The sequence below is a fragment of the Simochromis diagramma genome, unplaced genomic scaffold (genome assembly GCF_900408965.1).
Source record: "Simochromis diagramma unplaced genomic scaffold, fSimDia1.1 OVJJ01000304.1, whole genome shotgun sequence".
In the NCBI taxonomy this organism is placed as follows: Eukaryota; Metazoa; Chordata; class Actinopteri; order Cichliformes; family Cichlidae; genus Simochromis; species Simochromis diagramma.
Genome location: NW_024387030.1, coordinates 18,822,653 through 18,843,302, shown reverse-complemented (window position 1 = coordinate 18,843,302; position 20,650 = coordinate 18,822,653). Strand labels below are relative to the sequence as shown.

The following is a 20,650-nucleotide window of genomic DNA, read 5'->3' as shown; positions in this document are numbered from 1 at the left end:
AGAGTCAGACAGCAACTCAGTGCACTCGTTTTAGCTACTGATTACCGTCCTAACGTAATCAGATAACATGTGATAATAGTTTGGTTCAACTCTTCAGCAAAAACTCAAGCTTCTCTAGCCCCAGGCATAGTCTTGGCAGAGATTATAGTATTTTGCACTCAAAACTGTCAATGTTTATTTCACCAATAAATTACTTCTGTCTAAACCTAACCCTTTTCCTTTCAAATATAATATAGACTGTCATCTGCAAATGTGTGCACTGTCTGTAAGCACATAGCCACAAAATAGATTTTGAGTCTGTCAGCTGGCTTGATTGTTACATTTTACACCTGTATTTATCTCAAATCTTCTAGTCCTCTGCGAGATCCTCAAACTGCTCATCATTCCTCTTGTGTCTCCCATGGCTGTGACTCATAATCTGCATGACTCAGCCAGGCTCTCCTTTACAGCTTGTACTGTTGAGCTACACCAACACTGAGAAAAATCCACTCCTCTGCCACACACCTACACACACTCACCAACATCACAGAGGCTGCCCTCCCAGCCGTCTGGGCAGAAACACTTAAAGGAGTTGATCTCATCGATGCAAGTGCCTCCGTTCTTGCACGGAGATGATGCACAGTCATTAATGTCTGCAGGCAAAGAGAGAAGAGTTCTTTTAATACCCCGTTAATTTTCAAGAAAAGATCAAAACTGTTGATTTTTGTCTTTTACATTTTGTTTATTGAGATTCTTTCTTCCTTCTGCTGTAGACCAAACTAAGTAGACCAAACTAAGACAGACATGATTGCTGAAGTGAGAGTTTGAATTACCGTAAGAATTATGTGGTTCCCAGTGATGGTAACTGATGATAAATATAGTCAGTGTGTGTGTGGGTGGGTCAGCTAATAATGACTCACTCTCATGGCAGTAGGTGCCAGTGAATCCCGGATCACAGGAGCAGCTGAAGTTCCCAGCCGGCAGGCTGATGCAGCGGCCACGCGGTCCACACACATTGGATGAGATGTTCCACACCCTCTTTTTAGTGTCGTTAGTTGTGACGGCAACAGTGCAACTATCAATCACTTGGGGTAACGAAATGAAAAAGAGATGATCAGCAAGGGGAGCACCTTGGAATTATTTGTCACAATTTTCTGACGAGTACATTTTTTAAAAATGTGAAGATGCTGGGTTACCTTCACATTGGTTGGTCTTGCAGTGGTCCTTGAGCTCTGAACAGGTTTTGCCCTCATAATCATCCGGACAGCTGCAGTAGAAATCACCGGTCAGGCTGTGGCACTGAGCCTTGTTCTGACACGGGTTTGGGCTACAGGGGTTGTTCTGCAACTTCAGGAAGAAAAACAGAAAATGCATTTGTGAAACGAAACTACAGCAAAAACATCAAACTGTCTTCTGCATATTATATAAGTTGGATTTAGTCCTTACCTCACACGTTGTTCCAGTGAAGCCCTGTGGGCATTCACACATGAAGCCGTGCAGCAGGGTGTGGCAGCGCCCGCCGTTCTTACATGGACTGCTACTGCACCAGTTCCTCGGAACCTCGCAGTGCCGACCCCCAAAACCTGGCTGGCAGACACACTGGTAGCCTCTGGCCAACTCCTGGTATAAAGATAAGAAGTCATCAAAGTGTCTGCTGACACATTTTATTTATAGAGGATAATTAAACTGTCACTTTTGTCCAGATATGTTCAAGCTTTCACCATGACAACTGCTGTGACATTTGGAAAGGGTAAGTTGCACATCACAAATAGTGACTGATTTCAGGTTATAAGGAAAAAACTGTTTTTCATTAAGAAACAGCTCAACTACGGAGCCCCCCAGGGGACATGGGAGAAAAAAAATTAGGGAGGAAAAAAAAAAAAATTAGGGAGAAAAAAAAAAAATTAGGGAGAAAAAAAAAAATTAAGACGGACTTTTGCGAGATCTCGCTCGAGATCTCGCAAAACTCCAACAATGGCGGCAGCTACTTAGTTGTAATATTACTCTTCTGGGTCACAAAATACACTTTTAAGATATTTTGAGGCGTGAATGTAGTTGTGTAAACGTCAGATACCTGCTCGGTTTACAAGACATCACATATTTGCAAAAGAGCTCCGACGGTTTTGGAGATCTGACACCCACTAGCTCGAAGCTAACAGGAGGTCGAGACCTACTACAGCCGGGAGGAACACCGCTTTCCCGGCACATCGTGCCTCGACCTCCCGGTCGGCTTCGAGCTGGCGGCCACTAGCTCGAAGCTAACGGGCGGTCGAGACCTACTACAGCCGGGAGGAACACCGCTTTCCCGGCACATCGTGCCTCGACCTCCCGGTCGGCTTCGAGCTGGCGGCCTCCGAAGAATGCGGCTAAAACTTTTGCGAGATCTCGCAATACTTTTGCAAGCGCTCGCAATACTTATTGCGAGATCTCGCAATACTTTGCGAGCAATACTTTGCGAGATCTCGCAAAAGTCCGTCTTAATTTTTTTTTTCCTCCCTAATTTTTTTTTTTTCCTCCCCAATTTTTTTTTTTTCCTCCGTAATTTTTTTTTCTCCCATGTCCCCTGGGGGGCTCCGTAGGCTTCTAATCCAAACCCAAGTCCATATTTGAAGTTTTGTTTTTTATTTGTTTAACAAAACACAAAAACTCATTCAGTCATTGAATGTTGATAACCTTTCAAAGTCATAATAGCTTATTCTTTTATGTTTTGACAGGTACTTGGATGACTGACAAGAAGCATGTTACTTCTCCGTTGCTGTCATCACATCAAAAATAAAATCAATAAAGACCTCATTATGTTTGAACTAAAAAGTCTCACCTTGCAGGTCCCTCCGTTCTGACACTGTCCGTGACAGCTGTTCACGTCTGTTGAATAATCAATCACAAGAAAAATGTCAGATCTGAAACCGACTTTGACAAAATGGGCAGAACAATGTTGTAACGTGCAGCTGCTACAGGAAAGTGGTCGATGAAACCAAAGCAAAGTTTTCCATGCCTGGAAGAATTGCAGATTCAGAGGTGCAGATGAGCTGTGAGAATGTGCAACGGAATTTAACTTGCAGAGGGAAAAAAGCTAACCCTAAAGAGTTTAAGCAATTTAAGAAAAAAGTTTGATAGTTTGGGAAAATATTGTAGTTTTAGAAGAGTGAGCCAGTGTGTAGCAGGTACACAGCCATAAGGGAAGTTTATAAGAGACAGAATACAGCTAAAGCCCAGCTTCCTTGGCCGACAAGCTTCTCTTCCACCGCTATCTGCAAATCTCTGGATTTCTCAGTAGATGTTTTTCTTTTTGTGCTTTCTAAGAAGATAAACTCTTCTTGACTTTTATGTGTACAATGTAAAATATGCTATATACATATGAATTATTAAGGACTATACTGGACAGCAGCTCATTTTGTTGCTAGCACACCTGTGTCACCAAAGCATAAGGAAATTCTAGTCAAAATGTTTTGGTCACATAATATGAACATGTACTTTCTACTGTTGGAAGAAGTAATATTTTAAGGTGAAGTTTTGATTGTTTTGCCAATATTTTTTAAATTTACCACTGAGCTTAGAGATTGGACTGTTTCCAAAATTAAAGGTCAAAGATAAATTTATTCTTTAATATATCTTTAATAAACGTGATTAATTAAATCTATTTGCCAAAGAAAAAAATTTGGTGGCATTTTTTTTTGCTGAAAATATGCAAAAACAGGTTAAAACTCACATGCTTTTAAGGCCCCGTGTGACTGTTTTGTGCAGATATTTTTAACTTTATTTCGGGAAAAGAAATAACTGCAGTAAATACTATGTTCAGATATTAAAAGATGTTACCTATTATATTGGAATTTACTAGAATTTTGCTAGCAATTTTGATATCGATAGATATTAATAGCATTATTGCTATGCTGTCAGTGCTTGTAGTAAGCATCTAGAAAGACCATTTTTCCTGAAAAATTGGTTATTATTTTTGAAATAGGAATTACATGATGTAGATTTTCATGAGAAACCATCTATCAGAACAAACACTGATTTACTGCTACAGTGGAAAAGAAGCTGGCTGGACAGAGGCCCCTGTTTCACCTCCGTTTTCTACAGGTAGCTGGAAAGAGGCTAAAGACTAATGATCTGCTGGACTGATACTAACTGATGTCACAGTTCTGGCCCACCCATCCATGAAAGCAGGCACAGTGATATCCACCAATCAAGTTTTTGCAAGCGTAAGCATTGAGGCACGGCTTCCCCGCGCACTCATTTACATCTGAAAAATGGAGATGAGAGACACAGAGAAAATGAATTAAAGCCAAGAACCTGCTCAGAAAGCCCGTCACCAAGCACAGCCTCCTGTCACACAGCCCACTGAAATGAAGGCCAAAGATCGAAGGTCTTTCCCAAACTTCCCTTTTAGCAACAACTTATGTGAATTGTTTTTTTTTTTCTTTTTTCATTTCATTTACGGGCTTTAAAAGCAGACTACAGGAACAAAAAATGCTCCATGGTAACTCAAAGTGCTGCGAATTATCCTGCAATATTTCACTCATGGTAACTCTTTCCAACACCTTGATTTATGGTTGTCATCCGCACTGGGCATACGCTGTTTGTAGACCTGTTTGGAGCTGTCTCCAAAACCAATTTTGGTGCTTTGATGGTTATTGGAAACACTTCAGTAGCGCCCTACCACAGCACAAGTTTAATTTAATTCCTGTATTGCTCACAGCTTTCTGCACTTATTATATATATATGACACATCAAGTTACTTTTTGCACAGTGTGCAGTCATTTGCACAACCCACTGTCATTGTTGTCATCTGTTGTCTTGTGTCTGTATCGTTCTGTTCTGTCTTTGTTTTGTGTTTTTGCCATTTTTGCACACTTGCACTTTATGGAGTCCTGTGTTGATTGTCTGTTATATGTCATATGTAGCACTATGGTCTTGGAGGAACGTTGTCTCGTTTCACTGTGAACTGTACCACCGCACATGGTTGGAATCACAATAAAGCCACTTGATTAATTTAAATAAATGAACACTGAAATAAATGTAATGTGTACTAGGTAATAAAGTAAAGTTCATGTCTGGATGGGTGTTTACTTTTCCACTGGTTTCCATTGCCTCCCCCTACTCCTGCCATTTTGTCCTCATCCCCACCCCTAGGGGTTAATGTCTCTCTTTTGCATTCCCTGAGGGCCAACCTGCGGCATTCCAAGTGGTCAGTTTCAGAGGCAGCGCTCGCCGCTCCCACCGTGCCGCCTTGCCCACTATAAACCAACACACAGTGCATTAATACTACTCCCAGGAGGTAAGCAGCACCTGTTAGCCTGCTGAAACTAAACACCCCAAACCCCTTCCCAAAACCCGAGCCTCCTCCCGATCTAAAGCACCCGTTCACTTCATCTCCCTCTCCCACAGGTACCACCCTGCTCCCTGAAAGGGGAAGCACTCTGAGAATAACAGGACTCGTAACACAAGCCGCTGCATTTCAGTTGCTCCCTGTGTATGTTTACAGGTTATAAAGTGTTTCCTGGCTGAAGCCGGAGGGTGTGAGGGCTCCGCTATGCTGGGGCGTTGCCTCACCGTAGCACATATACTCCACTGTTACGGCCAGTCTGGAGCCAAAGATAACCCCCCAGTGGAGTAGATTTGGTCCCAACGCTAGCAGTTGCCAGGCGGGGGGTTATTTTTAGCTTTACTCAAGTCACCTGGCTCAAATTGCAGACGATGCTCGGAGAGCGTCTCCGCTGGGCATGCGCATGGACAGACAGACACACACATGAAATTAGTGGGCCTCTTGCAGTTATACTGCTGGTTAAACGATGTGGCAGGATAAACAAACAACTAGATATGCTGTAACTCTGCGCGCAAGTGTGGATGCATGGAATTCACCATAGGTGCCACACACACTGGCTTCACCACATATCATCTAGCATGCAGTGGTTTTTCAAATTAGGATTTTAAAATTAAAATTATATAATATTATGAAGCTTCTACCTGAAGGACACCTAATTTAATTTGAAAAACACATCAATTTATGATGTTGAGCAGTCAAAAAAAAAAAAAAAAAGAGCTGCTCAAATGAGTGTATGATTCTCTTTCTTTAGAATACATCATTCATTAGATGGAGACAGACAGACATACCTATCTGGCAGGTCTTGCCTGTCCACTGTGGAAGACAGAGGCATTCGAAGCCGTTCTCCATGTCGATGCATGTCCCGCCCTGAGCACAGGGGCTGGAGGCACATTCATCAGTGTCTGAAATATAAGACGTATGTTAAAGCTACTATCACAGCCACAGTACTTAGTGTGGTACAGAAAACTATAGTTATATGCATCCATCTAAGTAATATTTGCCATACCTGGGAAATACCTAGACAGTTTAGCACCTCTCACCTTTAGCACAGGTTGGCCCAGTCCAGCCAGCAGGACAGTGACACTCAAACCCCGTAGGGACTTCGTGGCACGTCCCTCCGTTGGCACAAGGGTTAGACACACAGGCATGCTCCGCTAAAAAGAAAGTCAAATGTCTAATTAGATTTTTATGTTTCTTTGGAGCTTTGTCCCAAATGTACTGTGGCCCAAAGCAAAGGTCTTTGAACCTAAATGTTTGGTGCGTTGTATTTAGACACTGACCGATTTCGCAGTTCTTGCCAGAGTAGCCATCCGGACAGGCGCAGTGGTATTCGTCTGGTTCCGTGTTCATACACGTTCCTCCATTCTTACAGGGCCGGTTGGTCCCACAGTAGTTCAGATCTGCACAGAGACCGAACAGTAAATTGTGTGTGTGAAGTGATATTTCTGGGAGAAGCTATCTGATAGATAACTAGCAGCAAAATTGTTACGTACGAAAGCCTCCCTGACCAAAAAATAATAATTAAATACTTTGAGGTGTCATTATTCTGCATCTCTGTGCTCTTTAACTTCCAAAACACATCAGCCACCATCACTTTTTTCCTACAAAATGATGAATTTATTCCATTTCTATCTCACTACCCTGCATCCTGACCAGTCTCACCATGAGGCCAAGATGAATCCAACAACAAAGGATCACAGTCCTACAGGAGCAACAGGTTTTCTTTATTTCCAAGATGTTGGACAACTGAAATGGTACCTATTATGTCTGCTCACATTGTTGTCACAGTTATATTTTCTTTGATCACTACAACCCAAAGACATTTTTTATTTACTGACTAATTTTAAGATCACAGCTTAATTAAGCCTCGAGCATCTATTTAAGCAGTCGCTCCCTCTGCAAGCCACTTGTCAACCCACCTCCAACCCAGCTCCTTATTTCACGCTATTCATGTTGTTTCTGACTTAATTAATTCCATTCAGGTTATATGCTGCCGCCCTCCCCACAAAACGGAGGTATACTGCCACATGTCAATTAGTGCACACAGAATAAGAATCCTGTGTTGACTAACATGGTCCCGTCAGAGCTAGCGTCTGTAATAAATAACCGTAAGGATTGTTTGTTTTGGAAATTCTGGCTATGTTAAAGATGGATATCTTAGATCTTAGAAAACATATTTAACTTCTGACCTTTATCACATAGCAGGCCTCCCCAGTTCTTCTCACAGTTGCACTGCCAGGGCTGCTTGCAGGTACCATGAACACAGCCTGGGTATGGCAAGCACTCCTCACACAACGGACCCTGCCAGCCGTAGTTACACCTGCAACACAGAGAAAAGAAATGTCCTTATTTTTATTACCAAATACTTTTGCTGTTGATACAGACAGCACACCTGGGCGGCTGTTTTTGCCTCCTCGCTTCTTTCTTTTCCTCAATCAGGAGCAATATAAACCCGAAAACTGGGTACAGACAGTTAAGCTCCTGAGGACTGAAATACTTGTGCCATTACTAATAAATAAAAAGCACACATAGAAGAGGGAGAACTGTGGGTGAGTGTATTTATTAGCAAAATAAGTGCCCCTTATTTCACACGCACAATAAGAATGTGTTCTTAATAGCACAACCAGCTCGAGGGAGCATCAGGCACACAGACACGCTTAAAAATGTGAGGGGAAAGGGTGGGGGGGGTGGGAGGATTTAGCCTTGAGAAAGAGTGATAGTTACGTATTGATAACAATAAAGTCATTTAATACTTCTACGATGTCAGGAAACAGAGAGGAGCACTTGATGTCATGCCATCGTGCCAGTGGGACATGGCTGGTGAACACGAGGGATGCTGCCGGGTGCCAAAAAAAGGGCAATTTATGGAGTTCAGAGAGGGAAGAATTCTGCATACATGAAGGGTCAGCAAGTACAAACATCACTGTACTTGACTCAGCCACACATTACCACTGTGAGACTGCAGCTGAACGCCACAGCAGGACAAAGCATCTTCATCGAGGTGAGTGACATGTTTGCTGCCACTCCTAATCTTAGAACATGCAGGGCCAGGGGACATTCCTGAGTGTGTTGTGTGTGTGGGTCTGCAAATATCTCGTCATGCTTACTTTCATGTGCACATTCATTCACATTTCCTACAAAGTTTCAGGTCAATTATTCAAAACTAGCTTATGTCTTACTGCTGTAGCACTTATATATGAAATGTGACTTCACTGCTAATATAAAAGTCCAAAAGTCACGCGAAACAAGTGACATATAATGTCTCATCAGAAGTCTTCAAATTGTTCATTTTGCCAACATATTTGTCCAAAACTCCCAAGTATTAAGTATTAGCAAAAAAAACCTGCCCTTTTATTAGAGTTAAAGCCTTCCTTGGTGTATAATACGACTTATATCATCAGAGGCAATACTGTAATCTACAAAATACTGTCGATAAAAGAGAAAAGTGACCTTCTAAGAGCCCGCCCATTTTGTTTGTTTTGTGCATTTCTTCACACAGACGTCATGCACGCCATGTCTGCTCTCTGCCCTCTTCCTGTGCCGTGAGCGTGGCTTGAGGGCAAACTTGGAACGGGTGTTTTTTTGTGGAACAAGGCTTAGTCGTCTCGAAGCAGAGGCCGGCACAGAGTTAGCTAATCTGTTGGTATATGGCAGCGCTCTGTTATTCCAAGGCCAGCGGTAACCTTGCCCCACCTGTCCTGTCATTTCTCCGTTGGGGCTATTTTGGGGCCCGCAAAACCCACCTCCCCACCCAACCAGCCCTCCTCTCCTTTGACTCTCACGAACACTTCAAAATGGAAGCCGACCAAAAGACCAAAAGGCAGCGAAATGGGTCTCTGTAGCCTGCTGTGATGTGCTGTAGTACTTTGGGACAATGACAGATGGGACAGCACTCAAAAAAAAATGTGACTGGGCCCTGGCGTCCAGGAAAACTATCAGAAACCAAAAGAATAAAGCCTATTTGACCCAGGATCACATTTATTATGGTAGCTAATTTCAAATTTTGCTCTAACGGTCTTTAAACTCAATTCATGCAAAATGCTAACAACATATTTTCTGTAGCTGGTGACCTTTCCTATTAAATGAGCTTGGAATTCCTGTGTGTGGTATCAGGCAAACAGAGTCACACTTAAAACAAAGAAAGAAATGGAGCAGTGACCAAGTTCTGATTACATCAAAACATGCACAGACGGTTTGGTCTCATGCACAACTTGCAAGTTGAAATGTTTTTAACTGTATGCATGCCTGCAATTTTCATCTGATCTCGCTCTGTATTTGCAATTCACTTATGCATATGTGTGTGTTTGTGTGTCTGGGAGACAGTGCTATGTATTGTTTACTACTGTATGCAGTGTTGTCCGGCTCTGCGGTTGGCAGTAGTGCCCTGCACACTGTCAGCGGTGGCAGAGCGGACAGCCTGTCTGGCTGCAGTGTGGGAGAGCAGGGAAATGGTTTCGGGCAGCCACAGGCCAAGGGTGGCATTACCCACAAGCACCGTCACTGGGCTGCTGCTGTCCCATCAATGGAGGGGGCCGTGGGGGCCAAGCCAGGGCCTAAAATATCCCTCCTTTACCACAAAACCCCACGCCCCGCCGCTGCCCCTCAGACAAACCACACCCTGAAGACGGGACGGTGGGCCGAGGTAGAGGGGGCTGTGTGTGTGTGAGTGTCCGTGTGTGGGACCGCTGAATTATTTACAGGCAAGTCTCGCGCCCAAATCCAGCAGACGGACTTAGCCTGCTGTTGCCTAGCTACATGTTTAGTAGTGTCACATGAGGGAGCGTAGGTTGTGAATGCGCTGTGTGTAAGAAACAAGATACCAAACACACATTTTTAGTTTCCTTCTGCCAGGCTGAGATGCTTTTTTTCCCCCTGTTTCTTTCTCTTCCCTCAAAATTTCCCAGACATTAACCCAGCAACTACTTCTTCTTCTTCTGTTTTTTTCCTCCTCTCTGAAATATAAAATGTTTTGACCACTATGAGTCGGGTTTTCTCTGTTCTATCATGGGGACAAAAGAATCGGGGTTTAATACTTCTTCTGACATCACATTCGCTCTAACTTGTTCGGTATGCGTTCGCCCTGACACGGTTTTCTATTTGAATCATATTAATACAAGCCCGTTTGTTTTGCGAGATCGCATTACGTGTGATTTTTATGGAGCTTTCAATCAATTTGCACCTGACACCACAGGCTGAGCCACACTGTAACGTTTGACAGGCACATATTTGCGGCTTAGGTGGCTGTCTTCTGAGTAAACGGATCCTCCGTGTACGTTATTAGATTTACGTGTTTTGTAAACGGTGAAATTGGATTTTTAATTAAAGGGCCTGTATCATCCACAATTTTCATTGCATCAAAATAAAGTGGAAGTGGCTGGATCCATTTAAGACTTTTCCACTGACTCCATTGAAAGGGGGCTAATTATGTTTTACCTCAAGTAATGAAGGCAGTGTATACGCAAGTGATCCCCATGAACCAAAAGGTCATGAGAAGACTTCAGACTGCTCTAAACGTGAAGTTTTATACAGTTTTTTTTCTCTTGGAACTGTATGATGTCAAAGACAGGGGATACCCTTAGTAGGTTAGTCTCACAGGAGCCCCACTCACCTGCTATTATCCAGTAAGAAAGTTGGCTTAAAGAGAAGGCATAGTTAGCTAAAATACCTTGTTTTAGAAGGTGGATTAACTTAAATTAAAGATCGATTAAGGCTAAAGTACAAAGTTGGTGTGATAGACAAGAGACTGTTTGTTTTTCTTCCGAATAAATTGTGACATAGATCAGCATTTCAACCTTAACATTGATATATAATACAAATAAATCCTTCTAATGCAATTCATTTCATAATTCATTTCATATCAGTTTTTCTGTGCTCAAGAGTGTTACGTTTATTGTCAGGTGTGTCTGTTTTAGTTTTATTCTCACACAGTTAGGCTTACAGTTTTGTTATGTGTTCGTATAAATGTGAACTATCTCCCGACTCTCTCTTTCTCTTTTGCTTCTTCTCTTTCTCAGCGCTGCGCGTATGTGCGCACCTGACGGCGACGAAGCTCCAAATCACATGTTGAGGCACATTCCAGGGTGTTGCTTTCTCTTGCAATCCTCTGGCCATTTTCAATGAGAAATGTCAGCCTCATCAAACCTAATCAAACCTGCCACAGTGTAAAACCCTAACCTCCCTCCCTCCCTTCTGTCAACGCTGCTCTTCTGATGTTTCCAAATACTTGGCACTATGTGTGTGTGTGTTTGTGTGTGTGTGTGTGTAGTTTGGCTTTTTAAAGCTTGTGTTCCACTCTGTCTAAATGTACAGTTCAGTTCCAAATGTAATCAAATCTAAATATCTCTCTGCTGTTCACATAACTGTAAACGCTTCATCAGCCATTTTTAAATGCTTGTTGCTTTAAACAACAACACTGTAGCTAGTGTAGAAGTACTGGTCTAATACTTTTCATGAACACACGGGAGCCATGAAATACAATTTTTTTGGAGCAGTAGCATCTCTGATTTGTTGTATTTGGTATCTCATAGAACGTTCATCCAATGAATTATCAAGGCTAAATTACTCAGGTAAAGTACAGCCAATCGCTAGCTGCCAATCGCTAGACAACAGTGTGTGTTCTCCAACTGGTTTAAAAATGTTTTCTGAGAGTTGTTGGTAGTTGGAGAACATGAGCAACTTTTTTAACTTGTGGTCAGCCAAATCTTTTACTTTGAAGATGATCATTGTTCACTTCCTTTTTTTATGAGATTGAGGTATGCAGACAAATCGACATCTTTCAAGAAACTGACGTGTGACTGCGTCTGTTAGTGACCAGCAATCTGCCCACAAGAACCACTCAGGAAAAATACATTTTTTTTCTCCTAGTGACTCAAGATTGTCAGGGGGTCGATGACATGTCCCTTAGCCTGTGTCAACCAAAGCATAATGAAGGTTATCTGTAGTGAGGTAAGTTCTCTTGGTTTTGACACGTAAAATGTCATTTAAGTAATTGGTATTTCTTATTTCATGTACTTTGTGTTGTTTGTGTAAATGGACTTCATTACCTTATTATATATTTATATTCGAGGTACTGACAGACTATGTATTGACCTATAATTTGAGTTACCATTAGCAACCAGTGACACTGCCCTCAATGCCCCCTGTCTTTATCCCCGCTTGCTGTCTGTAGCTTTGTGCGCGGAATCCACACTTCCTAACATAAGAGTGCCAGCCATAACAAGATCCAGGATAGGAAGAGGTGATGTGGGCTCCAGACACTGGAAGAGGGTGGTGGAGGGAAGGGACTGCGGGGAGGTACGGTGCCTCTCTGTTGCTGGAGAAGGATGAGGAAGGAAACATGGAAGAAAAAACAAAAAAAACCCAGGCTGCTTTCTCTCTTTCTGTGTGCGGGCAAGAGCAGGCCAGCTTTAGAACAGGAAGCAGAACAATAGCTTCTGGATCAGAGTGGAGCTGAGGGATGGAGGTGGAGGAACGGGGGGCAATGCATCAGACTGGGATGGGGGAGTTAAGAGTGATGCGGGGTTAGGCTGCTTGGTATGTTATTAACAACCCCCTCACCCACTCACCACTCTGTTGTGTCAGGACTGTTATTCTCATTAACTCCCTATGTGTTGGAGGTGGAGGTGGTGGTGATGGGGTTTCCATCCAAACAAGAACATATTTTCCATCACTTGACAACAATGCTGTAAGAGAAACAAAGAGGTGCATAAAAAAAAACTAGAGGTGACTTACTTGCATTCTCCTGGCACATTACAAATCCCGTGGATGGGGCTGCAGCCTTGTTTGCAGATGGCTTTTGAGAAGGAAAAGAGAAAACGACATGTATGGATTTGTCCAAAAATTGTGAAAAACTCTTGTATTTAAAAGCATAATAAAGCTAACATAAAGCATTTGAATTCTTTTGAGCTTTCAGTCATTAAAATGTCCTTCCTTAGCCCTCCTTGCTCGTGAAAATGCAGAGAAACTTTGCTGTTGTGACAATAGATGGATGAACTGTCAAGACAGCTGAAGGTGCCTTCAGCAATGGCAGGAATTTCCAGACATTCTTCACATTCTTGCAAAGTGACATTTGACACGAATTTCCGTGAACTTCTGAATTTCATCCAAAAAGGGCAATAAGGAAGGAAAAACTGAGGATCCACGTGATCACAGTAAGCTTGGATGAGGAGTGTTTATTTGAACCTGGCTGCTTTTGGCTTTCCAAAAGTGGTAAGTAATCAAAAAAAACATTTAAAAACAAAAAAACAAAATAACCAACAAGAAAAGTGGAAAATGATGCCAATGAGAGCTTCTGAAAGACAGTTTTGATTCATTTTGATTCATTGCACATATACCAGTACTCCCCCATAAAAAGTGCTGCGATTTCACTATGAAATAGTGAGAAATAGATACATTATTAACTGGTTATGACACTGAAGATTTAAGGTTTAGATTGCATTATTTAGTTAATTATTAGTTAAGGATTAATTATTTTTATTTTCTTATTAACATTATTACATGGTAGATTGTGTTGCTGTTTGCACTTTGACTGATATATTTTTCCTACCTTTGTTGCAGTCAGGCCCTGTCCAGCCCTCCATACATTCTTGGTTTCCAGTTTGGTCGCACACATAATGGCCGAAGTAGTCATTGCGTGGACGGCATACTTTATTGCATTTGGTGCCATAGTAGTTTTCATCACAGCGCACACGGATGGTGTAGCCAATACTAGCAATCAAAGTTTTATATTCCACCACTTTTTTCTCCTCTCCAGGGTTAATCATTCCTCTGTGGATGCTGCGCACTATCAGTAGCTCATCATCTGGACAAAGCAAAAACAGATGATACAGAAACAGATGTTAAAAAAATGCTATGACAAATTATGCTTGTTATTTACTCAGTGGACAATTTTTCCTTTTAACTAAAAGAAACCTGCAGCTCATGGAAACAACGTCAGTCGGTTTTCACAGGGTTATCTCTCCCAGCTTTTTAGGTCAATATAGCTGGTTGCCAACTGCATAGCAATGGAAGGTTCACAATACTGAATGATGAATTCTTGAGGCCCCAGTGCAGAGCCCTGTGGTACTCCGTGACTAACTTTCCTGTCGCTAAACTGACTAAAATCAAGTGGCGTCATTAGTGCTGTTTATAATGTGCACTAATTCCTGACAGATTATCTTTGCTACAGTCACATCTTGTACTGTGAAAAAATCCAAAGCCTGTCAACTGGTGATGCAGTTCAAATTTTGCCTCACATGGTATACGTGGACAGACTTCCTTTCGCAGTCTAGGAAAAGTTGAAGTAGTGATTCATTTTCACGTATACAGAAAAAGAACAAAAAACACAGAAATGCTCAAAAGATCTGATGTTTTGAGGTGTAACCTCTGGTCAAGCTTCACTCTGTTCTATCAAGAATGTGGTAAAAGAAAAAATAAAAGTTGAGGAAAAAGAGTGAAAGAATCGGAAAATTAAGCAAGCACAAGCGAGGTCTGCGAGGGCTTGATAACCGAAATGCTTTTTCAGTTTTCCTGCTTGGTGAAATGCTTTTCAGGCCCCCTCCTCTCCTGCCACCCACTTTCAGGATATCCAGCTCGACTTCATCGGAGCCAGGCCGGAAATAATAAGAGACGGGGAACAGGCAAGGAAGGGCGACATAGGAAAGGCCCTTTAGCTCGTTCTCAAGGAACAGAAGCACCACGACCCAGCAGGCTTCTCTGCATTCTCTTGTTTTTAGAGAGTGACAAGGTGGAGATGGACTGAAAGACTCGTTTTTCTCTCCTGGCTCATAAGCTAAATGCTGACAATGCTATTAATGATATGTTTCCATTATAACTTGGGTTGCCTTTAGTTTAGCAAAACTTTTCCTTCCAAAATGCAAATTATCTATGCAAAAAACAAAAAGCCCCAGAGACAGGACTACACCTTAACGTTTGATTCAGATTTTCATTCAGTAAGTAGGCATTGAGTTTTCCTTTTTGGAATAGGGATGTGGTTGGCTTTTTTTATACACGTTTCGAGATCTATATAGTCATCTAAGCTGTCTCAGCTCAAGTGTCAGACACTCTTTAAACTAGCTTAGAATGCAATGTATTTTTTTTTTTAAGTTGTGATGAGTCATGGGTAGATCTGAGCTTAGAAACCCTGTGGACTGGCCATAGTCACATGAAATGTCAGTCGCAGGGTTAGTCCCACCCTGTCTATTTTAGCCTATATGTGACATTATTTACAAAAAGGAACATTGTGTTGCAATAAATAAGCTCCGAGACTAAAGACTGAGACCATAAACTCATCAGGGGAGTGTTTACTCAGGTCACACATCGAGTGAGCAGTGGGGTAATTTTCTCATAGTTTTAACTTACAATCAGAGGCAGCAAAGGTGACACCCCCTGCTGGCCTTTAAAAGTAATGCACATTTAAAGCATTCCCATACTGACTTTAGATTACAGCAGGAAGGCATGTCCACCTTTACATTACTGGATTTAGCCACTTTTCACACACCTTTAGTCATGGCAGAAGAATAAGACTGTGAAGTTGTGTTTATAAAATAACTTTTTAAAAAATATTTATGATCAATAGTTATGGTAATATAATACCTTAAATATATTTGTGAACAACATTTACCCTACAATAGCTCAACTTCCTAAGTTAGACAGTGTAGAAAAATGACTGAAAAGCTAAAAGACCTAGAATCCATTTTCACACTGTCCTGATTTACTGAGGCTCACTCTGAGTTAACACACTGCCACAGATTTCAGTCCCACACCCACCACCTGAAACACCCAGGCACTCACTCACTGCTGTTCATCTCCAGCAATTAGATATAAAAATATAGACCAATCATGAGCTCCCTCTGTAGTGGAGGAGACACACTAAGAGGGGCCGTTGTTACTAGGGAGAGCAGGCGAGGGACGGCCATTTAAAAACCAGCTTATATAAACAACGAGGGGCTTCAGATCCGAGCAGCTGATCATGTCAAGAGCAGCACGATTGTCTTTGCTTTCAAAGAGAGGAATTAATTTTAAAAATGTAGAGTGATGGCTTTGCCCAACAGTTTCAGTTGTCAGGCAATGTGCGACACAGTTCATGGGACAGGAGAGCTTTAAGAGGGGCTGGGGGTCTTTGAACTTTGACATCTTTCTCTACCTGACATCTAGCATTTTGCAGAAGTTGTTGTTACTGTTTTTTGTTTGAGTCTGCAAAATCTACACCTGTTTCCTCACAATTTCTCCAAACCAATTGTCTGAATAAGACACGGGGTTGTGACTACAGCTGAGCTGATAACAAAAATCAGAATCAGAAAAGTTCTGCAACGTCTGTCCCAACTTTTCTTTCTTGCTTAAAGACACCAACAAACAGAACACCGAGAATGAATGCCAGCAGAGTGACGTGACTCTTACATTCTCCAGTGAAACCATGAGCTAACTGGTTGGCAAGGAGTTACTTTCCTTTGTGAACCATCTTCCTCCAGGTGTACCACCTAACATTTACAGCCATTTGTCATCTCCCTACCTTCTTAAGGCAACTGTAATAAACCTGTTTTTTTCCCATAAATATTAATGGAGCAGTCCTCTCATCTGAGGATTTGTTGTGACCTGCTTGGCACTACAGACAGATCTGAGTTAAATGGCAAATTAAAGGGCAAAAAATGCACTAAATCAACTCCTTTCTTTGATTGCCAAAACTTTATCATAAATTATTCGATGACAGTTAATAGTTTGGCACAACTTAGCAAAAGACTCACTGATATTTCCCATCAGTGAAGAAGCAAATCATCCATTTTTGAAAGTTGAAATCATCACTATACGTGCAGAGACCTCTGCAGGTTTCCATTACATTCAAGATTTAAAGGGGAACATCAAAAAACCACCGTCATCTCCATTCCAGACGTGCAGCTGGCTGATGTATTTTTAATACTTTTAGGACCAAAGCTGAGCTTATCTCTACAGAATGCTACCAGTGTTTTAGCATCATTCATACTACCATCCAATCAGTCTGACATGCATAATTCATAATTCTTCCCCAATACACCAACAATGCACCAGCTCTGATGCTCAATAACATCTCAGCCCTCTTTTCCCAAGGCTTTTCTGTTTTGCTCTGAAACAGGCGGGGGGGGGCTTCCTGAAACATAAACAACCTTTGCGAGGCCTTCTTTTTCCTGAGGCCTCTGCAACCTGTAGCCCAGGCCTGTTCATGCATACACTGAAACGCAGGCGAGGAAACTCCCCTCGTATGCTCTCAGAATATTTACCAGAAGTTGAGAGGAAAAATCGACACATTGAGACACGTCACACTTTAATGTTGTTGTTTAAGTGCTGAGCTGCTGATAAAGTGTTAGATATTTTGGGAAAAGAGCAATACTTCTCTAATTACTCTGAATTAAACAAAAGTAAGCCATGTTAATTATCCCATGACAGTGAGTCATGACAGTGGACTTACCATCGAAGACTCTGTACGAAAGCAACCAGAGTTTGTGGTTTGAATTTGGATTTTTTTCTGATCATCAGTCTAAAAATAATCAATTCATAATGATATAAATAGCAGAAAATAATAAAGTAATTGACTATGCTTGCTGTTTAATGAACTGTAAAATAAAAGTAATAAAAATGTATAATAATAAAAGCTTTTATAAAATTTTAGACCATTTACAAAAATTCCACAGACCAAATCTGAAAAAGAACCAGTAGATTAATTAATCAAACCACTGTTTATTACACAATGGCCACTACAGACTGAAGTCTGGCCACCTCTCTGGCCAACCCGCATGACTAGGGCTGGCTGTGGCTCAGGAGGTTGTCCACTCATTGGAAGGGCGACCTCAGTCCCTGTACTTAAACTTAGCAGTTTGTTGAGGCTGGAAATGAAGAGGGACAGCCTAAATCATGCTCAGATTTCACCACCCCAGCAGATCCCTAACCAGACTCCAAGGACGATGCAACTGCTTTAAACATGAAAAAAAAACATACAGTACAGAGTAAACAGGGTTTGGGTTGGAAGATATTCAAAGCATTCATTTCTGGGCTCCTGGGCAAAGCTCAACTTGATTGGGACATCCCTACGTAGATTCCTATTCTTGTGCACGCCTGGGCACATGAGAACTTTCTCCTTCTCTATAATTATGCTACACTATCACTAATGTTTGCTCCACCTCCACCTGCTCCACTCTCACACACACACACAGCAGGATGCTGCAGGTTTGGGCCTGCTCTCTGACGTGCGTCGCGAAAATGTAGGAAATCCCAAAACGGAGGCAGAAAAGACAAGCGAAAGTAGGCAGATACACCGAGAAGTCAACACTTAATCCCCAAACAGCTTTGGAAAGACACTTGTGGTGACTTCTCATTATATCATTAAATATCTATTTTTAGTTTGTCCAGTTTGACCTATAATTAAGCCCAAACTGTAAGCTTTCTCTCTTGACAGGACCCTCGACTGCTGACAGACTAACTGACAGATTCAGGACTGAAACCTGTGATCATGCAATGAGACTCAGACCAACTCTGCAAGACAAGACACGGCGGTCGACACATCAGCACCTCCTGCATGCCTGACTGCCTGTCACTACCTTAGAATACACGCCTCCCTTCCCGGGATAAGTAAAGCACCCCCCTCCTGCCGCTGCACCATCACATCTAGCAAGCTAAAAAGTACTCGAATCACCGTCCACGCTGAGCCATAGCAGCCTGTCACAGTGATAACAAAGTGGCGTGTGGTAGCCAGACAGCTGCCAGGATGCTAATTAGGAGGTAGTGAAAAGTGGGGGTGGGGGTCTGCAATTAATGGCTTAACGAGGCAATGCTCTCACAGACTTAATATAGAGGAGAGGCATAAACAGCCTGGGTGACCCCGGGAAGGGTAGAGTAACACAGTTTGTGTGTACGTGTGTGGTTGATCATAGCAGTCATCTTCATTTACATTAATGTGAAAAGGTCATTTTACCTTCAAAATTAGATGCAAACAAAGCCAAAGCTGTTTGGGAATCCTCACATTATGGACGAGCACCTCCTCTCTTTTAAAGCTATGCATCCATATCCATATGCTAGTATTGCATCCCATTAAGTTTACATCTTCTCTGGCCCGAGGTTTGCTCACTTTCTTCCTTTTCTGCGTTTATGTCTGATCTGCACTTACTGGCTCACCGACCTGCTAAGTGTTTACTGTCATTACTGTCTGCACGGCTATTCATGTCTCATCTGATGGCTGTGTGACCTGATTCGTCTTCAGCTTTTTTTCCTCCCCACTATCACTAAGTGTTTGTTTGTTTGGTTAACACTGTAAAATCTTGGCTTAACTATGGGAAAACCTATAAATGCTTCCATCATGAGTTAACACAAAGTTAATGTATTGAGTAAGGAGCTGTTCCTGTGGCATAAAAACATCACGTATGTAGCTAACAAAATACAGTCTGGATACGGGCTGACAACACCCAGAAAATAGGGAAAGGAGTGGTGCTACTCAGGCCTCCCTTCAGCTACACTCCTGATCTCATATAAATAAAATTGGACTGAATTTCAGCTGAATGGTTCACTCAAGGAGTTTTCTCCTCACCGCGTCTGTTCCTGCACGCGTGCAACAAAAATGAAGCTAAAGCCACTGAATCAAGGGTTCTCAAGATTTAATAATGAACTTCAAATTTAGAGTGACACATCATCTTTAATTGTTCTAATGCATCTGTTTGTGTGACGGTGGTTTATGTTAGGAACAGCCATTTTTTGTAAGGTTTATAAGCATTTTATTGCATTTTTTCTTTATTCCTTGACACCAGCTGTGAATATTAAGAAGATTTTTATAGCTAGAACAAGAAGCTGAAAAATGAGAAGAAAAGCTCCCTTGTGGATGGATGAAATGTACAGCAGCTCCCCAGAGCCGTCATCGGCCCACATGACACACCTTGAGAACCCTGGCGCTAAATGAACCGGGTCCTGAATCAACTCCGGGAAAATAAAGCCAACAACGCTAACGAAGCGTTGCCTCCTAACGTAGATTGCATCCTTCAATTAACCTTCCTCACTATGGTGCTGGAAAACAAAGCCAAACAGAACTGAGACCAGAAGTGTGTAAACAGGATACAGCTGTGTACTAAAGAAATCTGGTGCTGGCAGGCAGGTCGGTTAGAAGCTTCAGAAGTAGATTTGATCTTTCCAGTTCACACTGTCTGTGCTGATGTCTTGACAATGTTCAGTGAGTTTATCATAAATGAACTGTGCATTTATGCATTTATGCCCCTTGAACCATCCAAACAAAAAGAAGTCAGCTGATAATAATTTATTTTCTTGATTATTTAAAGATTTAAAAAAGCCTAAATGTCACTCTCTCATCATTGAGATAGATGGAAACGATGGAAAGAACACTGAAAGGTGGACCTT

At 41.9% G+C, this 20,650-nt stretch overlaps 1 protein-coding gene and 1 long non-coding RNA gene across 3 annotated transcripts in view; both read right to left on the bottom strand.

Moving 5' to 3' along the window:
• Positions 1 to 20,650, bottom strand: part of LOC120739780 (protein jagged-2-like) — a 49,841-nt gene that overhangs the window by 11,308 nt on the left and 17,883 nt on the right. The window contains exons 4-15 of one of the 2 annotated variants that reach the window (XM_040041668.1): positions 13,851 to 14,105; positions 13,037 to 13,097; positions 7,495 to 7,625; positions 6,586 to 6,705; positions 6,346 to 6,459; positions 6,094 to 6,207; positions 4,109 to 4,222; positions 2,798 to 2,844; positions 1,426 to 1,599; positions 1,176 to 1,326; positions 900 to 1,064; positions 519 to 632 (exon numbers count right to left, since the gene is read on the bottom strand). In XM_040041668.1, the coding sequence (XP_039897602.1) occupies positions 519 to 632; positions 900 to 1,064; positions 1,176 to 1,326; positions 1,426 to 1,599; positions 2,798 to 2,844; positions 4,109 to 4,222; positions 6,094 to 6,207; positions 6,346 to 6,459; positions 6,586 to 6,705; positions 7,495 to 7,625; positions 13,037 to 13,097; positions 13,851 to 14,105 (1,560 nt within the window). The remainder of the gene's footprint in view (positions 1 to 518; positions 633 to 899; positions 1,065 to 1,175; positions 1,327 to 1,425; positions 1,600 to 2,797; positions 2,845 to 4,108; positions 4,223 to 6,093; positions 6,208 to 6,345; positions 6,460 to 6,585; positions 6,706 to 7,494; positions 7,626 to 13,036; positions 13,098 to 13,850; positions 14,106 to 20,650) is intronic. The other variant, XM_040041669.1, reaches the window with a different exon arrangement.
• LOC120739783 lies at positions 14,427 to 20,646 on the bottom strand. Its single transcript, XR_005697280.1, has 2 exons — positions 18,890 to 20,646; positions 14,427 to 18,820 (listed from the first exon to the last, which is right to left on the bottom strand). It is a non-coding gene; the product is annotated as an uncharacterized LOC120739783 (long non-coding RNA).